Source organism: Triturus cristatus, chromosome 1_1, assembly GCF_964204655.1.
Source record: "Triturus cristatus chromosome 1_1, aTriCri1.1, whole genome shotgun sequence".
NCBI lineage: Eukaryota > Metazoa > Chordata > Amphibia > Caudata > Salamandridae > Triturus > Triturus cristatus.
The window spans coordinates 69744523-69767131 of NC_140579.1; the positions used below are offsets into that span (position 1 = coordinate 69744523).

The 22609-nt window shown below is 53.3% G+C and overlaps 1 protein-coding gene across 3 annotated transcripts in view; it reads left to right on the plus strand.

The window, feature by feature from the left end:
* The first annotated feature begins 11022 nt into the window (after nucleotides 1-11022).
* Nucleotides 11023-22609, plus strand: part of LOC146869446 (E3 ubiquitin-protein ligase TRIM39-like) — a 183271-nt gene continuing 171684 nt past the window's right edge. For 2 of the 3 annotated variants that reach the window (XM_085599843.1, XM_085599845.1), the window contains exon 1: nucleotides 11031-11478. In XM_085599843.1, coding sequence (XP_085455969.1) covers nucleotides 11065-11478 — 414 coding nt within the window. In that variant the 5' untranslated portion in view covers nucleotides 11031-11064. Of the gene's footprint in view, nucleotides 11479-22609 lie in introns of all 3 variants that reach the window. The other variant, XM_085599846.1, reaches the window with a different exon arrangement.

The window sequence follows — 22609 nt, forward strand, 5'->3', positions numbered from 1 at the left end:
CCTTTTCTATTTGGGAGTATCTCTGCTCCGTCTCCGTGAGTGACCGGCTTGCAAAAGCCACCGGGGCCCATTCTTCGGCATCCGTCTTCCGCTGCAGCAGGACTGCACCCAGCCCGACTGGACCGGCATCGACGGCAATCTGTGTCAGCTTGGCCGGGTCGAAGAAGGCCAGCGTCGTGGCTTCTGAGAGTGCGTGTTTGACTTCTTCAAACGCTCTACTCTGGTCATTGTTCCATGTCCAGGGGGTTGATTCTTTTGTGAGTTCTCTCAGTGGCGCTGTGAGGTTTGCTAGATCCTTGATGAACCTGCCACAGTAATTCACCATTCCTAGAAAACTCCTCACCTCCGTGACGTTTGCAGGAGCGGCTGCCTCCTTGATATCCTTGACCTTGTCCAGATCGGGGTTGACGCCATCAGCTGAGAAGATGTAGCCGAAGAACTGTATCTTCCGGCACAGGAATTCACACTTCTCCCGATGTAGCGTGAGGCCTGCGTCTCGTATCCGTCGCAGCACCTGCACCAGCCTCTCGTTGTGTTCCGCTACCGTCGTGGCATGTATCATGATGTCATCGCTGACGTTGAGCGCCCCGGGGATTCCAGCGATCAGCTCTTGTATTACGTTCTGGAATACCTCCGCAGCGCTCGATACCCCGAAGCTCAGCCTCGTGTAACGCCTCAGACCTACATGGGTGGAGAACGTGGTTATGTTCCGGGACGCTTCATCGAGAACCAACTGGTGATATCCCGAGCGTAGGTCCAGCTTTGAGAACCACCTGGCTCCGGCCATTTCCCCAACGATGTCATCGATGGTCGGGGTGATGTGTCGCTCCCTTTTGATGGCAACGTTCGGGAGCCTCATGTCCACACATATACGGACAGCGCCTGGCTGCTTGGGTTTCTTCGCCACGACAATTGGCGACACCCACGGGGTTGGTCCGGACACTTTCTCAATGATCCCCGCTGCCTCAAGCTTCTTCAATTCCGCTTCCACTAGTGGCCTGAGGTGGAATGCTATGCGGCGATGCCGGAGTGCTATCGGCTGGACCGTGGGATCGATATCTAGGTGGACTTCTTTCCCCCGGAACTTGCCTATTCCTTGAAAGATTTCCTCGAACTCCTCCAGAGTGTGGTGTACTGACTCTTGGTGTACCCCAAACGCGAAGGTTACCACTCCCAGATCTTCCGCCGCTCGACAGCCCAGGAGCATGCCTTGTCCATCTTCGGTGACGTAAACATTCGACGTGATGGACCTTGTCCCATGGGACAACACCGTCCTGAACTTTCCTCGCACCTTTAGCGGCTCTTCCTGTCCATAGGCGAACACTGTGATAGTCGAGGGCTGTAGTGGGGGCTGTGGACGCATGGACTTGTGCATGGCGGCAGCCATGATGTTGATGCTGGCTCCTGTGTCTACCACCGTTGTAACTTCCTCTGACCCTACTCGGATGTTGCATTGCGGCAGTCTCCTAGTCCGGCGGGCCGCTGTGCCTATCATGTGCACCCGGTGTATGACCTTTTCCTCCTCTTCATCGTCGTCCATATCACTGGCTCCCGGACCTCCTTCCTCGACCGTGTGCACGGCCTGGCGGGGCTTTCGGAAACCCTTTGATCGGCACACTTTCTCAAAGTGGTTGAAACGTCCACACCCTCTGCATTTGGTCCCCCTTGCTGGGCACTCCGACGGGCCGTGGGGTGAGCCACCGCAATACCCACAGGACTTTTGCTGTTCTTGAGCAGCCGGGGCTGGCTTTCGTCGGGGCCACCTCTGTTTCGGCTTGACTGCCACGGCATTGACCGGCTCGACCTTCACTGGCACTTGCAGTGCCGCCTCCATGTGCGCAGCGCGCGCCTTGGACAGCTCTTTCGTTCGGCCCATCGTCAGGATGTCCGCCAGGGGCTTACCGGATTCCTCCAAGATTCTCTCCCTGAGCTTGGCGGACGCACACCCTTGTATTATCTGGCCTCTTATCTCCTCCGTCTCGTCTCGAAACCCACAGGTGGCCGCTAAGTTCTTTAGACGAGCGTAGAATCTGTCGAGCGACTCCTCCGGCGATTGGCGCGCTTGGCGAAATATGAAGCGTTCATAGTCACGGTTTGCCATTGGCTCAAAGTATTCGTTGAGAGCTGCTATGAGCGTCGTGTGCGTCTTGGGGGTGGCTTCCGCGAGCGTCTTCACTATGTTGTGAATTTCTTTCCCACCTAGGTGAATTATCATTGCACGCTTTTGATCTCTGTTGACCTTCGTGGCCTCGAAGAAAATGCGCACTCTGTCCTCCCAGTCTCTCCACCGGGCTGCTACTGTCGATGGGGACCCCTCGACGGAGAACGGCTCTATTGGCGGGATTGTCGCCATGTTGCGCGTGCGTGGCCTGCGCAAGGTTGGGCCTCCCTCTCTCGTGCGCTCTCACGCTGGGCGAGACCCTCTGGCACGTGTGCGGCTGGCACGATGCGAGACCTCTTCTCCCTTGGGCAGTTCAGATTCCCCTGGGTGAGACCTTCTGGCCCGTGTGTTGCTGGCGCTAGGCGAGACCCCTTCTCCCTTGGGCAGCTCAGATTCCCCAGGGGGCGTGAGTGTCAGCCCCTCCCTTGTCCTGTGATGCTGAGGGTTTATTCAGGCTTAGGGGTGCTTGACCCTACCTTCCTGGGCCTCCGGTGAGCAGAACGTGCTGTGTGTTTCACTGTCTGGCTTCTGGTGTGGGGATGCTGGGTACGGCAGATGCTGCGCGCTCCCCAGGGCAGGAGGGCAGGGCACGTGATGTCCTTGAGACGCGCTGGGGCGCCGATGGCAGAGACGGCCCCAGCGCGAGCAGCCACACACAGCGGAACGCTCCGGCGCTTCCGCGCACGTCCCAGGCACGCTCTCAGCGTGGGGACTGCAGCGCGCTCCAGCGGGGCACGAGCACCGCAAGCGAGGAGCGCTGACGGCCGCCACACCGACCGGACGCGCTGATTCGGAGCGTGGGCACGATCGCACCCTCGTCGCCAACTTGTTGTGTCGCTGGGGGGCCTTAGCACATGGGCTCTTAGAGTAGGCCTAACACGTGGTGCTTCAAATAAAGACTCGGGACACTGGTGGTGCTTGCTTGCCGTCTCCGCAGCCGTGGCGCTTCTGCCGACGGTTCCGCGTGACGTCATATTTATTACTTTGCGTACAACCAACGTGCCCTGACGTGAACACCATCGCGTGTCACGTCAGGAACAAGTATCGCGACACTACAATCAGCTCTGCTCAGTCGAGCTTGCAACTGAAAGTGATAGGAGCAAACGCATGAAAGATGAGAAACGTGAACAATTTGAATGCAAGCCGGCAGTAAATGAAAAGAAGACGCGGCCGTGCAAACGCACTTAGAGCGTTTAAGGAAAACCATTACCTCCTCGTCAGCCCTCCCCGTCCCAGTCCTTACCCCATGAGCATAGCTCCTCCCACCAGAAACTCCCAAGCAACTAAAAACCCATCCCTTCCCTCCAGGCCACACCCACACCCTAAGGCATATAACCATGTGACCCGCCCATCCACATCCTGTTTGTTTTTTCTGCGGACTAACTTCCTGGTAGCTGCGTCGTGGGGGGTGCCGGTCCTGGCCTCCTTTCGGGTAAGTGTGTGACGGTCTGCTTGGCGACCGTTTTATTCCCCTTGGGTACCTGTGGTTTAGGGTACGTTTGAGTCCCTGCTTTAGCGGGACCATGGGGTTGGGGGGTCCGGACTGCCTGATGTGGGGTGGTGGCTCCCTGCTGCGGCCTCCCCTCTTCCGGGTACGTTCCCTGCCCTAGCGAGGGAGGGGAGGTGTGTTGGGCGCGGCTGGCTTCTCTGCGCGCCTGGGGCGTGGCGGTTTGGCTCCTCCTCGGAGGTATATTTAGGGGCTCTGTGCTCGTCTCGGGCCCGCGTTTCCCTTTTTATTTTTATTTCTGCTTTGCTATCTGAGATGGAATTATGTGAAGGTGATGGTCTGCACCTCGTGACCCTGGCCCGGGGCCGGTGCTTTGGGTGGCCGGGACTCTATGCCGCGGCTTCGTGGTACATCAGATACGCTGCACACTTGGTGCAGGGCCCAGGGTTCGAGCCTCGGGGTCGCGTCCACTGGAAGCTGTGATTTGGTGCTTGTCACTTAGTCTCCCCGTGCCTGTCTGTGTAAATTAACTGCGGTGCTATGTAACGCGCTCCGATGCCTTCAGGTCGAGTTCGCGCTCTAAACCATGCGCCGCGGGCCGCTCCCTGCCCCTTTTGAAGGGGTTTGCTTTTGTTTCCGGCAGCAACCGTTGTGGTATCTCAAGTTACCGTAAATGTGTGCTGACTATGGCCGGTTCAGGTGTTTGTGTCCCCTTCTCGATATTGAGGCAGGTCATGTAACAGAGGCACTGTGACCTATTGGTTAAGGTCTGAGACTCCGACTCTCGAGGTTACAGGTTCAAGGCCTGATAATTCTGTTCAGGTCGATCTCTTTAAGGGTGAACGCTGCTCTCTTTCATTCATGTTGAGGGCTGCCTGTACTTTGAGGGTGCGTTCTGTTTGTCGTTACGTGTGTCTCTGATGTGTCCCTCCGGGACTTGGTGTCTCTGTGGTCTTGATACCAGGACGAATGGCTCGATGGTAAGGCTTGTGCCTGTGGTTGTATTGGTTCTCACGGGACGAGGGTTCGAGTCCCGCGAACGCGGTCAAAGTGTCATTAGGTGGCATTATTTCAATCTCTTCTTTAAAAGTAGTTTTGATTCCTGGCTCTTCCTCCACAGTTATGGGTTCGGATTCCGGTGCATCGCTGTTTGTGGGTTTCTCTCACTAGTGTTTGCACTCTTTCTTTAACACCTGGTGTTTAATCTTTGTTTTTTAGCTGTGGGGTTTGGCGTTCCCTGATTTGCCCTTTTGGTTCTTGCATTGCTTGGTCTGTGGATGGATGTTGGGCGCTGGTTTCTCTGTGCTATTCACATCTTGGAGATGTGTGGTTTGTGCGTGAGTATGCTCCACAATACTGGGGTGGTGGTGGTCGCTGGGTCTTCCGCTGCTCCTTCCATTGTTCATGGGCAGGATCCCTCTGCCGCATAGATCCGGGCTTGGTTTCGGTTGAGACCGGGGACAGGCCTTCACGGTGTTCTGCTCTGTGTTCTGGGCGCTTTTGATTCCATGGCCCTTGGTGGGTGGTTGGTCAGTGGATTTTTTAGCCGCTCGCCGGTTGGTGGGGCTTGTAGGCCTCCCTTTTCCTCCTCCTCTGTGAGTGCTGTGTTGGAAGGGGTGTGGGGGTAGGTTGTCAGACATGCCTTTCCCCGGTTTCTGGCTGTGGGGTTTCCTTTGCGGTGGTTCGCTGGGATATCCTGGCTGGAGTGCTGGTGGATCCCTGCTGGCTGGTGTGGAGTCTCGGAGCCTGGTGGTTTCCGGGGTTGCAGTTCCTTCTTCTCCTATGGTCATGCGGGATGGGGGTCCTTGGTGCAGGCTTTTTGCTGCCTCTGGTCTTGCAGTTCGGAGCTGCGGCTTGCCCAGGATTTCGGGTTCAGTCGCTTCATGTGTCTGTCCGGTTATTCTGTTCAGTCTGGCTGGGGGTGGATCCCTCCGTCATTTGTTCCGGGTTGGGACTGCCGTTGTTTCCTGGCAAATTCGTCCTACGGTTCCCTTAGTTCAGCGGCGATGGAAGCTGGGTCCTCTGGCTGCTCGGTGGCAGTTGTGGCTTTTGCCTTGGATACCGTGTTGGTGCTTCCTTTCGCGGGCTCTATACTGTTTGGGGATCCGTTGGATTGCGTACGGGCCTTTGGGCGGCATTTCGTTCTATTTGGCGGCCCAACCCTTTCGTGGTGTGATTCGGGGCCTGGGTGTCCCTTCCTTCCTCTTCTCCTGGAGTCGACGGGGTGCTTTCTCTTCTTCTGGTCCCTCCTGGTCGTGCTGGGCTACTGGCTGTGTTCTGTGCTGCCCCTTTTCCATGTTCTCTGACACTGTGTCGGGTTCTATTACCCTGTGTTTGGGTCTTTTTCCGATGGGGCTGTGTTGTGTGGAGTCGGCACAGTAGGGGCGTTTACTCATTCCTGGTTCTGTTCTGGGGACCGTGTGGGGATTGCCGTCCTGCCCTGATTAGGACGACTGTACACTTGTGTCTTCCTCTTCGGTCCTTCGTGATGGTGTCTCTTCAGTGGTTTCTTCCCTTCCTGGGGGCTTCTCTGGTTCTCTGGGACGTCTGCTTTCATGTGCCGGTACACGCGGCTTCGCGGGGGTTCCTGTGTTTCGGTGTGTGTTGTGTTCATTAGTTTTGAATGTTGCCTTTTGGACGGTCTGCATCTCCTTGTATGTTTTCTGCCGTTTTGGCGCCTTTGATGGTTTTGTTGCCTGCTCCGGGGCTCCGGGTGTTCCCTTCCTTGAGCGGTTGGTGGATTCGTCCTCTTTTTCCTTCTGGCTTTGGCCCTTTCCCTGGATGTTTGCGGGCTCCTGCGTTGGTTTGGGCGGTTCTGCGTTTGGCGGTTTCCACTCTTTGCAACACTCAGGTGGGGTATTCCTGTCGGTGCCCCGAGGGCCGGCTCTGGTGTGCGCACTGCGGGGTTTGTTGGGGGCTCGGTCTTCCACTACTCCCCGGCGGCTCCTTTTTCAGCGGCTGTTGTCTGCTGCTGTGGTGTTTGTTCCTGGGGTTTTGGGCACTTGTTCCCCCTGGTGTGTCTTGCTCTGGGGCTTTGGGTTCTGCCATCCCTGGGTTGTCTGCTGTTGTTTCCGGGGGTGTGGCCTTCGGCCGCGGGTTGCCCTGGTGGCTGGGGGTTCGATCCTCTTGCTGGGCTGTCCTTTTGTGTCCGAGGAGCGGTTAATCCTGGGCCTGTCTTGGATAGTCTTGTGCCTCTGGTGGTGCTGGCTTGCTCTGGTCATGGGTTTGAATCCCGCCTCTGCTTTCTACGTGTCCCGTGGTCGGTTCGGTTGGCCTGGCCTCTTTCTGCCTTGGGTCCTCCTGTGGTTCATGGTGGTTTGGTCGGGCTGTCTTCCGCCGTTGGCATGCGGGGTTAGCTCCCTTGGCGGCTTTGCTGTTCGGCCGGGGGGTGGGGGCAGGTTCTTCCTGGTGGTCCCTTTAGGCTTTAGGTATGCCGGGGGTTTGTTATCAGGGGCGGCTCGCTTGCGCGGGGTGTTTCCCTCGCTGTCCGTATGGGGCCTGTCGCTGACCTGGTTCAGGGTCCCACTTTTGCGTCTCCTGGGTTCGCCTTGGGGTGCGGTTGTTCTCTGGTTCGGTCGGCGCTGTCTGGAGCATGTTTGCCGGGTCCTTCGGTTGTGCGGAGGCCTGGTGTGTGCTTTCCCCCGTTTGCGCTGGCTCCACGGGTCCTGCTGCGGGTCGGACTGGGTCGGGCCGCCTCGGGTGTCCTGGGGCTGTGGTGTGTCGGGCCCTATTGGCTTTGGGGTGTTCTCCTTCTGTGGCTGTGTTTTTTCCTCGGTCCAGGCGCCCTTCGACTCTCCTGTCCTTTGCAGGTCATTGGGGTTTCCTTGCTGGTTTGCTGGGGGACGCAAGGGAGTTTTGCGTTGGTTCCCGGTGCGTGTCTTGGATTCTGGGTGGTTGGCTTCGACTTGGGTCTGGCTGTGTCCTCCCTGGGTGCTCTGTGGGCGGCTGTGTGGGCCTTTCGGGGTTCAGGCTTTGTGCCGGTGGGCTCCTTGGTGTCCGGGGGGTTATGGAGTTGTTTCCTCCTGAGTCCGGTCTTTCGTTCCCTTGCTCCTTGTTGGAGTTTCTGGTTTGGCCTGTTTTTCTGTCCTGTTCCTCTTTCTGGGGTTTTGGTACGGCTGCTCTGTTTGGCCGTTGGGCAGGCTCTGGGAGGGTGCTTCCTTCCTGCTGTGCCGTTTTCACGGGGTGGTTTCCCTTTTTGTTCCTTTGGGCTGACTGTTCTTGGTCCGGGGCATTCTGTGGATGCTCTGTCAGTGGCTGTCTTGGCTGTGGGGACAGCGTTTGGCCTTGTGGGGTGTTGGCTCCTGGGTCATTTCGGGGTGGCTCGACTCGGCGGTGGCTGCGTCCTGGGCTTGCTTCCGGGGGGCTTCCCTGGCCGTGTTCTGCATTAGAGCTGCTTGGTGTTCCCCTCGCTCTTTTCTGTCCCATGTTCATTGGGTGGTGAGTGGATCTGTGTCTCCTGGGTTTGGGGACGTGGTGCTGTGTTCTGCTCAGGTTGTGCGACTTGCGGCTTGTGCTGTTTAAGTCTGTTTTTACTACTGGGTGAAGCCGATTTTTGCTTTAGTATCTGCTCATGGGGTAAGGACTGGGACGGGGAGGGCTGACGAGGAGGTAATGACCGGTTACTCACCGGTAATATTCATTACTCCGAGTCGTAGCCCTCCCCGTCCCAGTCCAGGTTCCCATCCCTCCCTCCCTGTTCGGCTTCTTGTGCTTGGTGGTACAGGATGTGGATGGGCGGGTCACATGGTTATATGCCTTAGGGTGTGGGTGTGGCCTGGAGGGAAAGGATGGGTTTTTAGTTGCTTGGGAGTTTCTGGTGGGAGGAGCTATGCTCATGGGGTAAGGACTGGGACGGGGAGGGCTACGACTCGGAGTAATGAATATTACCGGTGAGTAACCGGTCCTTATCAGATCCCTCAGCCAGAAATAGAAGCACCTGCTAAAGGAACTCACTCTGAATTCAGAACGGATCCTGTAATACAAATAGAGACGGAAAACAACAGAAACGACACAGCTATAGCACAAGAAAAGGTCACCACACAAGCGCACAAGTAGAAAAGAGGACCCCCCTTCATAAGAAATACACCACTGCTGTTAAATTCAAGAGCCCTGACGAGAGCCCCTGTACTTAATGCCCGGGATTCGAAACGCGTTGGCACACGATAGTAACGCAGAGGAATGATGAATTGAAATTTTGTCTGTGTATTGAGGAAAGTTCTCTGTATTAGACATAAAAATGTTCCCTGTGTTTTCCCCCCTTTCTTTTTGATACCTGACGCAGAAGCTCTTTGAGATAGTTAAGGATCAGCACTTCGAGTTCATTGCTGACGTTACCACAAGAATACCTAAATATTGGATGTTTGTTTGTTTATGTATGTGTTTTTTATTGTATTTAATTAAGCAAATTGTCGTAGTTTAATGTTTGTGAATTAATAATGCAAATATGGATTGTTTAATGTAGACTTTTTGTCTTTCTTTGTGTTTGACTATTCACCAAAAGAATCAAATAAATTCAAGTGAAAGGTATAAATAAAATACTAGTTCAAACAGAAAGCAATGTGTTTGTCCAAACGTGAATTAAAATACGTTCACTGAAATAATAAGGTTCAGACCCACTCTCTTTGTGTAACAAGGAGTGCAGGTAGGGGCAGGGAAGGCAGGCAGGCTGAAAGCGGGACCCACGCGGCGGGAGCCCGCGCTCGATTTTATAGCGCCTCCAGGCGCTTTCAGAAAACTCTAGCGGCTCCTGCCGCAATGCCCGCTGGATGCTGGAGTGCAGGTAGAGGCAGGGAAGGCAGGCAGGCTGAAAGCGGGACCCCCGCTCCTTTTTATAGCACCTCCAGGTTTCAGATGACTCTAGCGGCTCCTGCCGCAATGCCCACTGGATGCTGGAGTGCAGGTAGGGGCAGGGAAGGCAGGCAGGCTGACAGTGGGACCCCCGCTGAGGGAGCCCGCGCTCCTTTTTATAGCGCCTAAAGGCACTTTCAAATGACTCTAGCGGCTCCTGCCGCAATGCCCGCTGGATGCTGGAGTGCAGGTAGAGGTAGGGAAGGCAGGCAGGCTGAAAGCGGGAACTCCCATCTCAGTCGCACACACTCTGACCACAGCGCAGAGACTGCAGACACTGACACCCTCACTCTGCAGGGGAAGATACTCGGAACCAGAACTGAGAAGAGACCCCATGCCAAGCATGACACTGTCAGCCTGCCCTGACCTTTTAGCTAACATTGCTTTGCATTCTGGGACTTGTAGTTTTGCTTTACCACATTCTATCCCAGCGTGAAAGGTACAGTTCAGTAAAAGGTCAAAACTGTGAAAAGGTGTCACTAATCAGAGCTGATGTTGACCTCACGATGGTGGCGCTCTCTGCAAACAATCAGACACTCCCGGCGCACAGGCAGACACTCCTTGCTCTGCTGCACTCGGTTCCACCTCCTGTTGCCTGTTTTCTCTGTTGTTAGTTGTATTCCCTGTAGCCAAGGTGTCCTCGAGTGAACGTTACATTTTCACAAATGTGTTCCAGTCCTTTCCAGTCACAGCACACACTCTGGCACCCCAAGATGCAGACGCCTCCACCCCCCAGTGCAGACGCAGACATTCGTGTGTCTCCTGTAGACACCCCAAGTGCAGGCTCAAACAATGTAGGGTTGTCTTAGACACCCCAAGTACAGGCTCGAACTTTCTAAGGTTATCTGCAGACACCCCAAGTACAGGCTCAAACAATGTAGGGTCACCTGCTGACATCCAGTGGCATTACACATAATTATGCCCCCCACTTGCCGAATGTAAAGAGGGCCCCCGAGTTTCCCATACCTGACGGATATTCAGAGGCATTGGACTGAATGGGGCCCCTAGGAAAGTTTGGGTGGCTCCTAAAAGATGCCCCCTGTACCTCAGTGGCCTGGCCTACGCCCCTGCAGGCACCCCCAGTACAGCTTCGTATGTTCCCAGGTAAACTGTTGACACTCCATCGCAGCTGAGATACAAACAATCCGAGGTCATACATTGATAATCTCAGCTCCGCTGCAGACGCTCCCTGCTCTCCTAGGTTAAAGGCAGACAGTTCAACTCTGCTGCACGCGACCCAGTTTATCCACTGACACTCCCTTTTCTGCTGCAGACACCCCCAGCTGTTCTGTACAGAGGGAGGGCGTGTAAGGAAAGAGAGACAGACACTCCCCTTTCTTCTGCAGACACCCCCAGCTGTTATGTACAGAGGGAGGGCGTGTAAGGAAAGAGAGACAGACACTCCCTTTTCTTCTGCAGACACTCCCAGCTGTTCTGTACAGAGGGAGGGCGTGTAAGGAAGGCGAGACAGACACTCCCTTTTCTTCTGCAGACACTCCCAGCTGTTCTGTACAGAGGGAGGGCGTGTAAGGAAGAAGAGACAGACACTCCCACTTCAAAAGCTGGGAGAAACGAAACTTAACTTCACCACTTCCTCTTTTACAGGAACATGGCTGCAGCGGCTCCTGTCCAGAGCCTGAAGGAGGAGGTCTCCTGCTCCATATGTCTGGAATATTTCACAGACCCCGTGTTTGTGGAGTGTGGACACACCTTCTGTCTGACCTGTATCACTCGGTGCTGGGAGGGGCTGCAGACAGACTTCCCCTGTCCTCAGTGCAGGGAAGTATCTCATAGTAAAACCCTCCGGCCCAACAGGCACCTGGCGAACGTGGTGGAAATCTCCAAACAGCTTCAGTTACAGAGTGCCACCCCCCAGGAGGCGAATCTGTGCCGAGAGCACGAAGAGAAACTGAAACTGTTCTGTGAAGATGACCAGGTGCCCATCTGTGTGGTCTGCAGCATGTCACGTGACCACAAGCCCCACACGGTGCTCCCTATTCGTGAAGCTGCCCAGGAGTACAAGGTATGTGTGCTACAGAGCTGGGTCAGGGGTGAAACCAGTACACATGGCACTCCACGAGGCTGCCAAAGGGAACGAAGTATGGGGCATATTTCCAAGGGCTTTATCTCTGCTTTTTTGGCTTAAAAAGCCAAAAAAGCAGAGATAAAACTATCACCCTATTTACAAGAGGGTGCTAACATGCATAATCTCATGTTAGCACCCTTTTACCCAACACCTCCCTTTGCATCTCTAATGAGATGCAAAGTGGCCGTCACTGGGCGTACCCCAGATGGGCAACCTTGTAAATATCGCTGATGTTCACATCGCGATATTTACAAGGCTGCCCCAGCATTTTAGCACACGTTAGTTTTTGGAGAAAACAGCTAACGTCTGCTAAAATGCAGACTTACCTATCCCCAACATTGGGGTGGATTATGCTGATACGACCCTGTGGGTCGCTTCAGCAAGGTTATCGCCGTTGTGCAGGGAACATCGCTGGAAAACCAGCAATGTTCCCTGCAAAAGGGCGATAACCTCGCTATCTCTGGAATTTTTATCGCCCTGGAGTAACTCGTTGTTAATAACGCGCTATCAGGGCGATAAATACCAGTGATAGCCTGCAATAATATATTTATCGCAAAGCACAGCCAGCGATAATTATCGTTGGCTGTTGTTAATATGCCCCCATGTGTTTTTTAGAGGTGGGTCAGAGGCAGATGTGCAACTAGAGCCAAATTTCAGGGGGGGGGATAATTCTTCAAGCAATCGGCAGAGTGGAGGTGCAGGGGCTCTAAGAAGGGGTGAAAAAACAACAAACCCTCGTTATCAAGTGAATGGTCTTTTAAAGACCTGTGAAGTACTCGGGTGCGGCTGCCAGATCAAAAACTGGCTGTGGGCCGTTGTTAATATGCCCCCACGTGTTCTTTAGAGGTGGGTCAGAGGCAGATGCGCAACTAGAGCCAAATTTCAGGGGGGGTGGGGTTAATTCTTCAAGCAATCGGCAGAGTGGAGATGCAGGGGCTCTAAGAAGGGGTGAAAAAACAACAAACTCTGGTTATCAAGTGGTCTTTTAAAGACCTGTGAAGTACTGGGGTGCGGCTGCCAGCATAAAAGACTGGCTGTGTGTGTGCCTGTGAAGCTGTCTCAGCCCGGCTGACACACACGATGGGGGGTAGGTGAAGCCCTTTGAGCCCTATGGGCGTTGTGCACCTGGTCAGAGGCCGGGACAAGCTACGTGCTACTCTCCATTCGAGAAGCTGCCCAGGAGCACAAGGTGAGTATACATTAGTTCTAGAGATGGGGCAGTCCAGCCTCATACTGTGCTTCCGGTTGCAAACTGGCATGACCAATAGTTTATTATCCCAGCCGGTACAGAACTTGAGAAAATAACTACTGTGTGTGTTTTTGTTTTACCCCGTCTCGGAACACACTTTAACCAGTAAACATAAGAAGACAGCACTTTTAAAATGTCACACAGCTGCTGTAATGATCCCTGACTGATGATAAAAGTAAACAAAGGCAGAAAGGCCCTGAACACAGACTATTTTCTATAAAGGTGTGTGTGGGCCTTTGCAGATTATTAAAAAGTGAACAAATGGCCGGTATTTTTCTCTGGGAAAGGTGTCAACCCTATCTGTGCTCCCCACTGGAGCACAAGAGTATAAGGAGTGTGCGCTTCTAGTCTGAGCCAGAGGCTGGGAAGGATACGCAGCGCTCCCCACTGGAGCCCAAGAGTATAAGGAGTGTGCGCTTCTAGTCTGAGCCAGAGGCTGGGGAAGGATACGCAGCGCTCCCCACTGGAGCCCAAGAGTATAAGGAGTGTGCGCTTCTAGTCTGAGCCAGAGGCTGGGGAAGGATACGCAGCGCTCCCCACTGGAGCCCAAGAGTATAAGGAGTGTGCGCTTCTAGTCTGAGCCAGCAGTGGCGGTCCGTCCATTTGGGGCGTTGGGGCGTCGCCCCCGCGCCTCGCGCCCGCAGCTTCCTCGGTGACGACGGTGAGGGAGAACTGTCAGTCAGTATGACGTTGGACCGCCCACCCCCTTCAGAGTCTGAATGGGGTGGGCGGTCTGGCGTCATGTTGACTGACAGGCAGCCAGCAGCACACAAGTGCGCATGAGTGGGGACGGAGGGCGATTTTTGCACCGTGCCCAGTCATGCGCACTAGTGTTTCCCGAGTCTGGCGCATGCCCATTAGGAGAGCGAGGTTGAGCCAAGGCTCAAACCTCGGTCTCGTAATGGGTAGGCGGGCGGAGCGTAAGCCTGCTCTAAGCCGCTCAGGATTGGCTGAGAGGGGTCAGATGGGCTGCGCCTGTTCCAGTGAGTGAGTGTGTAGGCGGCGGCGCCAGAAGTAACGGCAGTTGAGTAACGGACCTGAGGCGAGGCAGCGCGGACCCGGCCGGACCTGCTCAGGACAGGTAGGATTTTATTTTTTATAAAAACACCCCCGCGCGACACCCACCCCCCCCCCCCCCCCCCCCCCCCAATGACACAATGATACCTGAGGAAATACCAGACTAGGGTAGGAGGTCACCCAGGGGTCGTTACTGAGTGCTCAGATAAATTAGATATGTAAGCCAGCTTCTGTAAAAAGTATAGGTTTCGGCAATAAAACGCCGGGTAGTAACCCCATTAGTGTGTTTTCATCTATTACTGTACCTTCCTAGAATACGGCAGGATGGCGGGGAAAACATAGCTTTAATCAGGACATTCGATTTAGTTTTCTTACAGGAAACATGGATGGTGTCCCTCTTTCATTTAGATGGCTTCCACACGTACTGCTCCCCAGCGGATTCCATCACCTGCTGGCCGAACGAAAGGGGGGTTAGCAGTTCTGGTCACGTAACATTTCCATCAATTAAGATAAGGAAGTTACATAATTCAGTGTGGTTCCAGATTTTACAGTTTTTGATAATAGCCGCTCGCTGAGGTGAGTGAACATTTGGACAGGTCTCTCCAAAACACTCTTAAAAGCACATAGTCAAACTTCGGTTATCTGGGCAGTTGAATTTTAACTTAAAGCTTTGTAATTTTAGTAATTCCCTGGTTTGTGGCTTAATCACTCCAAAAGGTGTGATAATTACTCCCCTTTTGCATACTCCAATGGAAAGGCCTTAAATAAGATTATTACCAAACATAATTTGCTCTTCGCCTCGGATACTTTTTTTAAAGCATGCTCACTACCACCCACCTTTCATGTAAATGGCAAGACTAACTTAATTGACTTTAATATAGTCACGAGTGACCTTGAACCTGTGATTTTTCTATCAGGAATAATTGCTTGAATGATCATAGTTTATTGATTTTACAATTGAATTTGGATTTAGAAAGGTCACGAGGAAAAGACATGGGAGAACTGACTTTCTCATCCAACTTTGGCAGGAGATTAAAATGGGACAACGTAAATGTCAAACAGTTTATTCCTGACCTAATTCAGGGAGAGCGGTCGGCAATACCTTCTTGCATGTCCCCAGAACATGGGGACACAGAATCTCAGACTGGTTCCACCGCCTCCCACCGCTGCAGGGGCATTTTAGTAAGAAGTGACGTGTTCCAACATTTCCAGTGAGCAGGATGGTATTTATTTTTAATATGGCAAAAGCATTTCCAAGTCCACTTGGTGGCATCCTAGCTCTCACACTGAAGCACTGTATATTATGGCTCTCATTTGTGGTCCTGTGCTCATACTACAGCAGCATGGTATGTCCCAGCTCTCAAACTGCAGCACTGTATATCGTGGCTCTTATATTGTAGTCCTGTGCCATATCCTCAATCTCTGGTGGCATGTGCTAGCTGAGCTCTCATACTGCAGCTCTGTATATTATGGCTCTAATATTGTGTTTCTATGTCTTGCACTCATACTATGGTGGCACGATTTGTCCGAGCTGTCATACTGCAGCACTGTATATTATGGCTCTCATATTGTAGCCCTGTGTCATGTACTCCTATTACAGCGGCATGGTATGTCCGAGCTCTCACACTGAAGCACTGTATATCATGGCTCTTATATCATAGTTCTGTGCCTTATGCTCAATCTCTTCTGGCACAGTATGTCCTAGCTGAGCTCTCATAATGCTGCTCTGTATATTATGGCTGTTATATGTTAGTCCTGTGTCTTGTGGCCATACTGCGGTGGCATGGTATGTCCGAGCTCTCATACTGCAGACCTGTATATTATGGCTTTCATATTGTGGTCCTGTGTCTTGTACTGATACTATTGTGGCACGATATGTCCTGGCTCTCATGCTGCAGGACTTAATGTTATGGTTCCCATATTGTGGTCCTGTGTCTTGTGCTCATACTACAGCGGTATGGTATGCCCTAGCTCTCATACTGCAGCACTGTATATCATGGCTCTTAGAGGGGGCAACATTGCCAAATATAGTCACATAAAGTGAAGAATTAAAAAATGGGACATTTCTGCTCATTTTGAAACAGGTGGTACTGGAATTCCCATTTCAAATACATATACATCTATGTGTTTGTGATTTTGTTTTTTTAATTTGAAAATAGTTTGGAACTGGGCTTCTTTCTTGTTTCTAGCGAACGGCTTTCTCCCCTGGAACTTGTGTGTATTTCTTTGTCATTGAAATTGCATTTTAATATAGTTGTTACTACCACCGACAAAGCGGTTTCCTTCCCAAAGGCAAGCCTTTCTTTTTATCGCAGATTAGGCGTCTCTTGTTTCAAAAATATACAAACACGTTTTTATGGGAACATCCTCGGAGTAAACAACTTTTAGTCTCTTTCATTTTAAGAGTTGTTCTTTATTCCGTTAAAGGCCAGATTTCATATTTTGTGGATTTCGGTTAAAATAAATATTTAATGGTTTATTTTATGCAGACAAGAAGGAAAGTGATCTGAAACGGGAATTACGTTACACAAGGGGGGAGTTGGGAGGAGTTTGTACCATTCGGCGACTCTAGATGGAATCATGGTTCAGATTTAGGGACACAGACGCTCGTTGATCAAGAGCATGTTAGCAGTCACGCCAGCGATTTTGCTTTCAATATTCACATGAGGCAAGGTTGGATCAGGGTGTCAGCATATTTCCTCGCAGTCGCAGCATTAAGAGTTGATTTTTGTGTGTCTCAAGATGTGCCTGTGTATGTCTGTATGTGTGTGTTATGGTATGTATGTCTGTATGTGCGACTGTGTGTGTGTATTTGTGCTTTATTGTACGTGATTCTTTTTTTTGTTTTTACAATGTGCTTAATGCATGTGTGGATGGTCTATGAATGTTCCTAAATTTGTCTGAAAATGTAATGAAGAAACAGGATGGGGAACTCATTTTCTGGGGATGACTCTTTGTTAAGTGGGGAAACTGAGATTATAATGTTAATGCATTTTAGTTTCAGCAGGACTTCACCTAAGAACATACCCTCTGCAGTGGGCTCTATGTGTGTTTGCAGCTCTAGTCTCTGTGCTTCTCAAATTTGCTTGAAAATGCACCCTTTAACCACTTTTTTTTCAAAATTTTCAAGGGGGGAAAAACCCCCCCGAACCCCCTCTAAGGAGGTCGAGCTCGCTCGCTGCGCTCGCTCGCCACGGTGCACTCCCACAGAAAGTTTACGCCCCACCACTTTCAAATGTCACCATCCGCCACTGTGAGCCAGAGGCTGGGGAAGGATACGCAGCGCTCCCCACTGGAGCCCAAGAGTATAAGGAGTGTGTGCTTCTAGTCTGAGCCAGAGGCTGGGGAAGTATACGCAGCGCTCCCACTGGAGCACAACAGTATAAGGAGTGTGTGCTTCTAGTCTGAGCCAGAGGCTGGGGAAGGATATGCAGCGCTCCCCACTGGAGCACAAGAGTATAAGGAGTGTGTGCTTCTAGTCTGAGCCAGAGGCTGGGGAAGGATACGCAGTGCTCCCCACTGGAGCACAAGAGTATAAGGTGTGTGTGCTTCTAGTCTGAGCCAGAGGCTGGGAAAGGATACGCAGCGCTCCCCACTGCAGCACAAGAGTATAAGGTGTGTGTGCTTCTAGTCTGAGCCAGAGGCTGGGGAAGGATACGCAGCGCTCCCCACTGGAGCACAAGAGTATAAGCAGTGTGTGCTTCTAGTCTGAGCCAGAGGCTGGGGAAGGATACGCAGCGCTCCCCACTGGAGCACAAGAGTATAAGTAGTGTGTGCTTCTAGTCTGAGCCAGAGGCTGGGGAAGGATATGCAGCGCTCCCCACTGGAGCACAAGAGTATAAGGAGTGTGTGCTTCTAGTCTGAGGCAGAGGCTGGGAAAGGATACACAGCACTCCCCACTGGAGCCCGAGAGTATAAGGAGTGTGTGCTTATAGTATGAGCCAGAGGCTGGGGAAGGATACACAGCGCTCCACACTGGAGCACAAGAGTATAAGGAGTGTGTGCTTCTAGTCTGAGCCAGAGGCTGGGGAACGATACTCAGCGCTCTCCACTGGAGCACAAGAGTATAAGGAGTGTGTGCTTCTAGTCTGAGCCAGAGGCTGGGGAAGGATACGCAGTGCTCCCCACTGGAGCACAAGAGTATAAGGTGTGTGTGCTTCTAGTCTGAGCCAGAGGCTGGGAAAGGATACGCAGCGCTCCCCACTGGAGCACAAGAGTATAAGGTGTGTGTGCTTCTACTCTGAGCTAGAGGCTGGGGAAGGATACGCAGCGCTCCCCACTGGAGCCCAAGAGTATAAGGAGTGTGTGCTTCTAGTCTGATCCAGAGGCTGGGGAAGGATACGCAGCGCTCCCCACTGGAGCCCAAGAGTATAATGAGTGTGCGCTTCTAGTCTGAGCCAGAGGCTGGGGAAGGATACGCAGCGCTCCCCACTGGAGCCCAAGAGTATAAGGAGTGTGTGCTTCTAGTCTGAGCCAGAGGCTGGGGAAGGATACGCATCGCTCCCCACTGGAGCCCAAGAGTATAAGGAGTGTGTGCTTCTAGTCTGAGCCAGAGGCTGGGGAAGGATACGCAGCGCTCCCCACTGGAGCACAAGAGTATAAGGAGTGTGTGCTTCTAGTCTTGAGCCAGAGGCTGGGGAAGGATACGCAGCGCTCCCCACTGCAGCACAAGAGTATAAGGTGTGTGTGCTTCTAGTCTGAGCCAGAGGCTGGGGAAGGATACGCAGCGCTCCCCACTGGAGCACAAGAGTATAAGGAGTGTGTGCTTCTAGTCTGAGCCAGAGGCTGGGGAAGGATACGCAGCGATCCCCACTGGAGCACAAGTGTATAAGGTGTGTGTGCTTCTAGTCTGAGCCAGAGGCTGGGAAAGGATACGCAGCGCTCCCCACTGGAGCACAAGAGTATAAGGTGTGTGTGCTTCTAGTCTGAGCCAGAGGCTGGGGAAGGATACGCAGCGCTCCCCACTGGAGCACAAGAGTATAAGGAGTGTGTGCTTCTAGTCTGAGCCAGAGGCTGGGGAAGGATACGCAGCGCTCCCCACTGGAGCACAAGTGTATAAGGTGTGTGTGCTTCTAGTCTGAGCCAGAGGCTGGGAAAGGATACGCAGCGCTCCCCACTGGAGCACAAGAGTATAAGGTGTGTGTGCTTCTAGTCTGAGCCAGAGGCTGGGGAAGGATACGCAGCGCTCCCCACTGGAGCACAAGAGTATAAGCAGTGTGTGCTTCTAGTCTGAGCCAGAGGCCGGGGAAGGATACGCAGCGCTCCCCACTGGAGCACAAGAGTATAAGTAGTGTGTGCGTCTAGTCTGAGCCAGAGGCTGGGGAAGGATACGCAGCGCTCCCCACTGGAGCACAAGAGTATAAGGAGTGTGTGCTTCTAGTCTGAGGCAGAGGCTGGGAAAGGATACACAGCGCTCCCCACTGGAGCCCAAGAGTATAAGGAGTGTGTGCTTATAGTATGAGCCAGAGGCTGGGGAAGGATACACAGCGCTCCCCACTGGAGCACAAGAGTATAAGGAGTGTGTGCTTCTAGTCTGAGCCAGAGGCTGGGGAACGATACTCAGCGCTCTCCACTGGAGCACAAGAGTATAAGGAGTGTGTGCTTCTAGTCTGAGCCAGAGGCTGGGGAAGGATACGCAGTGCTCCCCACTGGAGCACAAGAGTATAAGGTGTGTGTGCTTCTAGTCTGAGCCAGAGGCTGGGAAAGGATACGCAGCGCTCCCCACTGGAGCACAAGAGTATAAGGTGTGTGTGCTTCTACTCTGAGCTAGAGGCTGGGGAAGGATACGCAGCGCTCCCCACTGGAGCCCAAGAGTATAAGGAGTGTGTGCTTCTAGTCTGATCCAGAGGCTGGGGAAGGATACGCAGCGCTCCCCACTGGAGCCCAAGAGTATAATGAGTGTGCGCTTCTAGTCTGAGCCAGAGGCTGGGGAAGGATACGCAGCGCTCCCCACTGGAGCCCAAGAGTATAAGGAGTGTGTGCTTCTAGTCTGAGCCAGAGGCTGGGGAAGGATACGCAGCGCTCCCCACTGGAGCCCAAGAGTATAAGGAGTGTGTGCTTCTAGTCTGAGCCAGAGGCTGGGGAAGGATACGCAGCGCTCCCCACTGGAGCACAAGAGTATAAGGAGTGTGTGCTTCTAGTCTTGAGCCAGAGGCTGGGGAAGGATACGCAGCGCTCCCCACTGCAGCACAAGAGTATAAGGTGTGTGTGCTTCTAGTCTGAGCCAGAGGCTGGGGAAGGATACGCAGCGCTCCCCACTGGAGCACAAGAGTATAAGGAGTGTGTGCTTCTAGTCTGAGCCAGAGGCTGGGGAAGGATACGCAGCGCTCCCCACTGGAGCACAAGAGTATAAGGAGTGTGTGCTTCTAGTCTGAGCCAGAGGCTGGGGAAGGATACGCAGTGCTCCCCACTGGAGCACAAGTGTATAAGGTGTGTGTGCTTCTAGTCTGAGCCAGAGGCTGGGAAAGGATACGCAGCGCTCCCCACTGGAGCACAAGAGTATAAGGTGTGTGTGCTTCTAGTCTGAGCCAGAGGCTGGGGAAGGATACGCAGCGCTCCCCACTGGAGCACAAGAGTATAAGCAGTGTGTGCTTCTAGTCTGAGCCAGAGGCCGGGGAAGGATACGCAGCGCTCCCCACTGGAGCACAAGAGTATAAGTAGTGTGTGCTTCTAGTCTGAGCCAGAGGCTGGGGAAGGATACGCAGCGCTCCCCACTGGAGCACAAGAGTATAAGGAGTGTGTGCTTCTAGTCTGAGGCAGAGGCTGGGAAAGGATACACAGCGCTCCCCACTGGAGCCCAAGAGTATAAGGAGTGTGTGCTTATAGTATGAGCTAGAGGCTGGGGAAGGATACACAGCGCTCCCCACTGGAGCACAAGAGTATAAGGAGTGTGTGCTTCTAGTCTGAGCCAGAGGCTGGGGAACGATACTCAGCGCTCTCCACTGGAGCACAAGAGTATAAGGAGTGTGTGCTTCTAGTCTGAGCCAGAGGCTGGGAAAGGATACCCAGTGCTCCCCACTGGAGCACAAGAGTATAAGGTGTGTGTGCTTCTAGTCTGAGCCAGAGGCTGGGAAAGGATACGCAGCGCTCCCCACTGGAGCACAAGAGTATAAGGTGTGTGTGCTTCTACTCTGAGCTAGAGGCTGGGGAAGGATACGCAGCGCTCCCCACTGGAGCACAAGAGTATAAGCAGTGTGTGCTTCTAGTCTGAGCCAGAGGCTGGGGAAGGATACGCAGCGCTCCCCACTGGAGCACAAGAGTATAAGGTGTGTGCGCTTCTAGTCTGAGCCAGAGGCTGGGGAAGGATACGCAGCGCTCCCCACTGCAGCACAAGAGTATAAGGAGTGTGTGCTTCTAGTCTGAGCCAGAGGCTGGGGAAGGATACGCAGCGCTCCCCACTGGAGCACAAGAGTATAAGGAGTGTGTGCTTCTAGTCTGAGGCAGAGGCTGGGAAAGGATACACAGCGCTCCCCACTGGAGCCCAAGAGTATAAGGAGTGTGTGCTTATAGTATGAGCTAGAGGCTGGGGAAGGATACACAGCGCTCCCCACTGGAGCACAAGAGTATAAGGAGTGTGTGCTTCTAGTCTGAGCCAGAGGCTGGGGAACGATACTCAGCGCTCTCCACTGGAGCACAAGAGTATAAGGAGTGTGTGCTTCTAGTCTGAGCCAGAGGCTGGGGAAGGATACGCAGTGCTCGACACTGGAGCACAAGAGTATAAGGAGTGTGCTTATAGTCTGAGCCAGAGGCTGGGGAAGGATACACAGCGCTCCCCACTGGAGCACAAGAGTATAAGTAGTGTGTGCTTCTAGTCTGAGCCAGAGGCTGGGGAAGGATACGCAGCGCTCCCCACTGGAGCACAAGAGTATAAGGTGTGTGTGCTTCTAGTCTGAGCCAGAGGCTGGGGAAGGATACGCAGCGCTCCCCACTGGAGCCCAAGAGTATAAGGAGTGTGTGCTTCTAGTCTGAGCCAGAGGCTGGGGAAGGATACGCAGCGCTCCCCACTGGAGCACAAGAGTATAAGGAGTGTGTGCTTCTAGTCTGAGCCAGAGGCTGGGGAAGGATATGCAGCGCTCCCCACTGGAGCCCAAGAGTATAAGGAGTGTGTGCTTCTAGTCTGAGCCAGATGCTAGGGAAGGATACGCAGCGCTCCCCACTGGAGCACAAGAGTATAAGGAGTGTGTGCTTCTAGTCTGAGCCAGAGGCTGGGGAAGGATACGCAGCGCTTCCCACTGGAGCACAAGAGTATAAGGAGTGTGTGCTTCTAGTCTGAGCCAGAGGCTGGGGAAGGATACGCAGCGCTCCCCACTGGAGCACAAGAGTATAAGGAGTGTGTGCTTCTAGTCTGAGCCAGAGGCTGGGGAAGGATACACAGCGCTCCCCACTGGAGCACAAGAGTATAAGGAGTGTGTGCTTCTAGTCTGAGCGAGAGGCTGGGGGAGGATACGCAGCGCTCCCCACTGGAGCCCAAGAGTATAAGGAGTGTGTGCTTCTAGTCTGAGGCAGAGGCTGGGAAAGGATACACAGCGCTCCCCACTGGAGCCCAAAAGTATAAGGAGTGTGTGCTTCTAGTCTGAGCCAGAGGCTGGGGAAGGATACACAGCGCTCCCCACTGGAGCCCAAGAGTATAAGGAGTGTGTGCTTCTAGTCTGAGCCAGAGGCTGGGAAAGGATACGCAGCGCTCCCCACTGGAGTACAAGAGTATAAGGTGTGTGTGCTTCTACTCTGAGCTAGAGGCTGGGGAAGGATACGCAGCGCTCCCCACTGGAGCCCAAGAGTATAAGGAGTGTGTGCTTCTAGTCT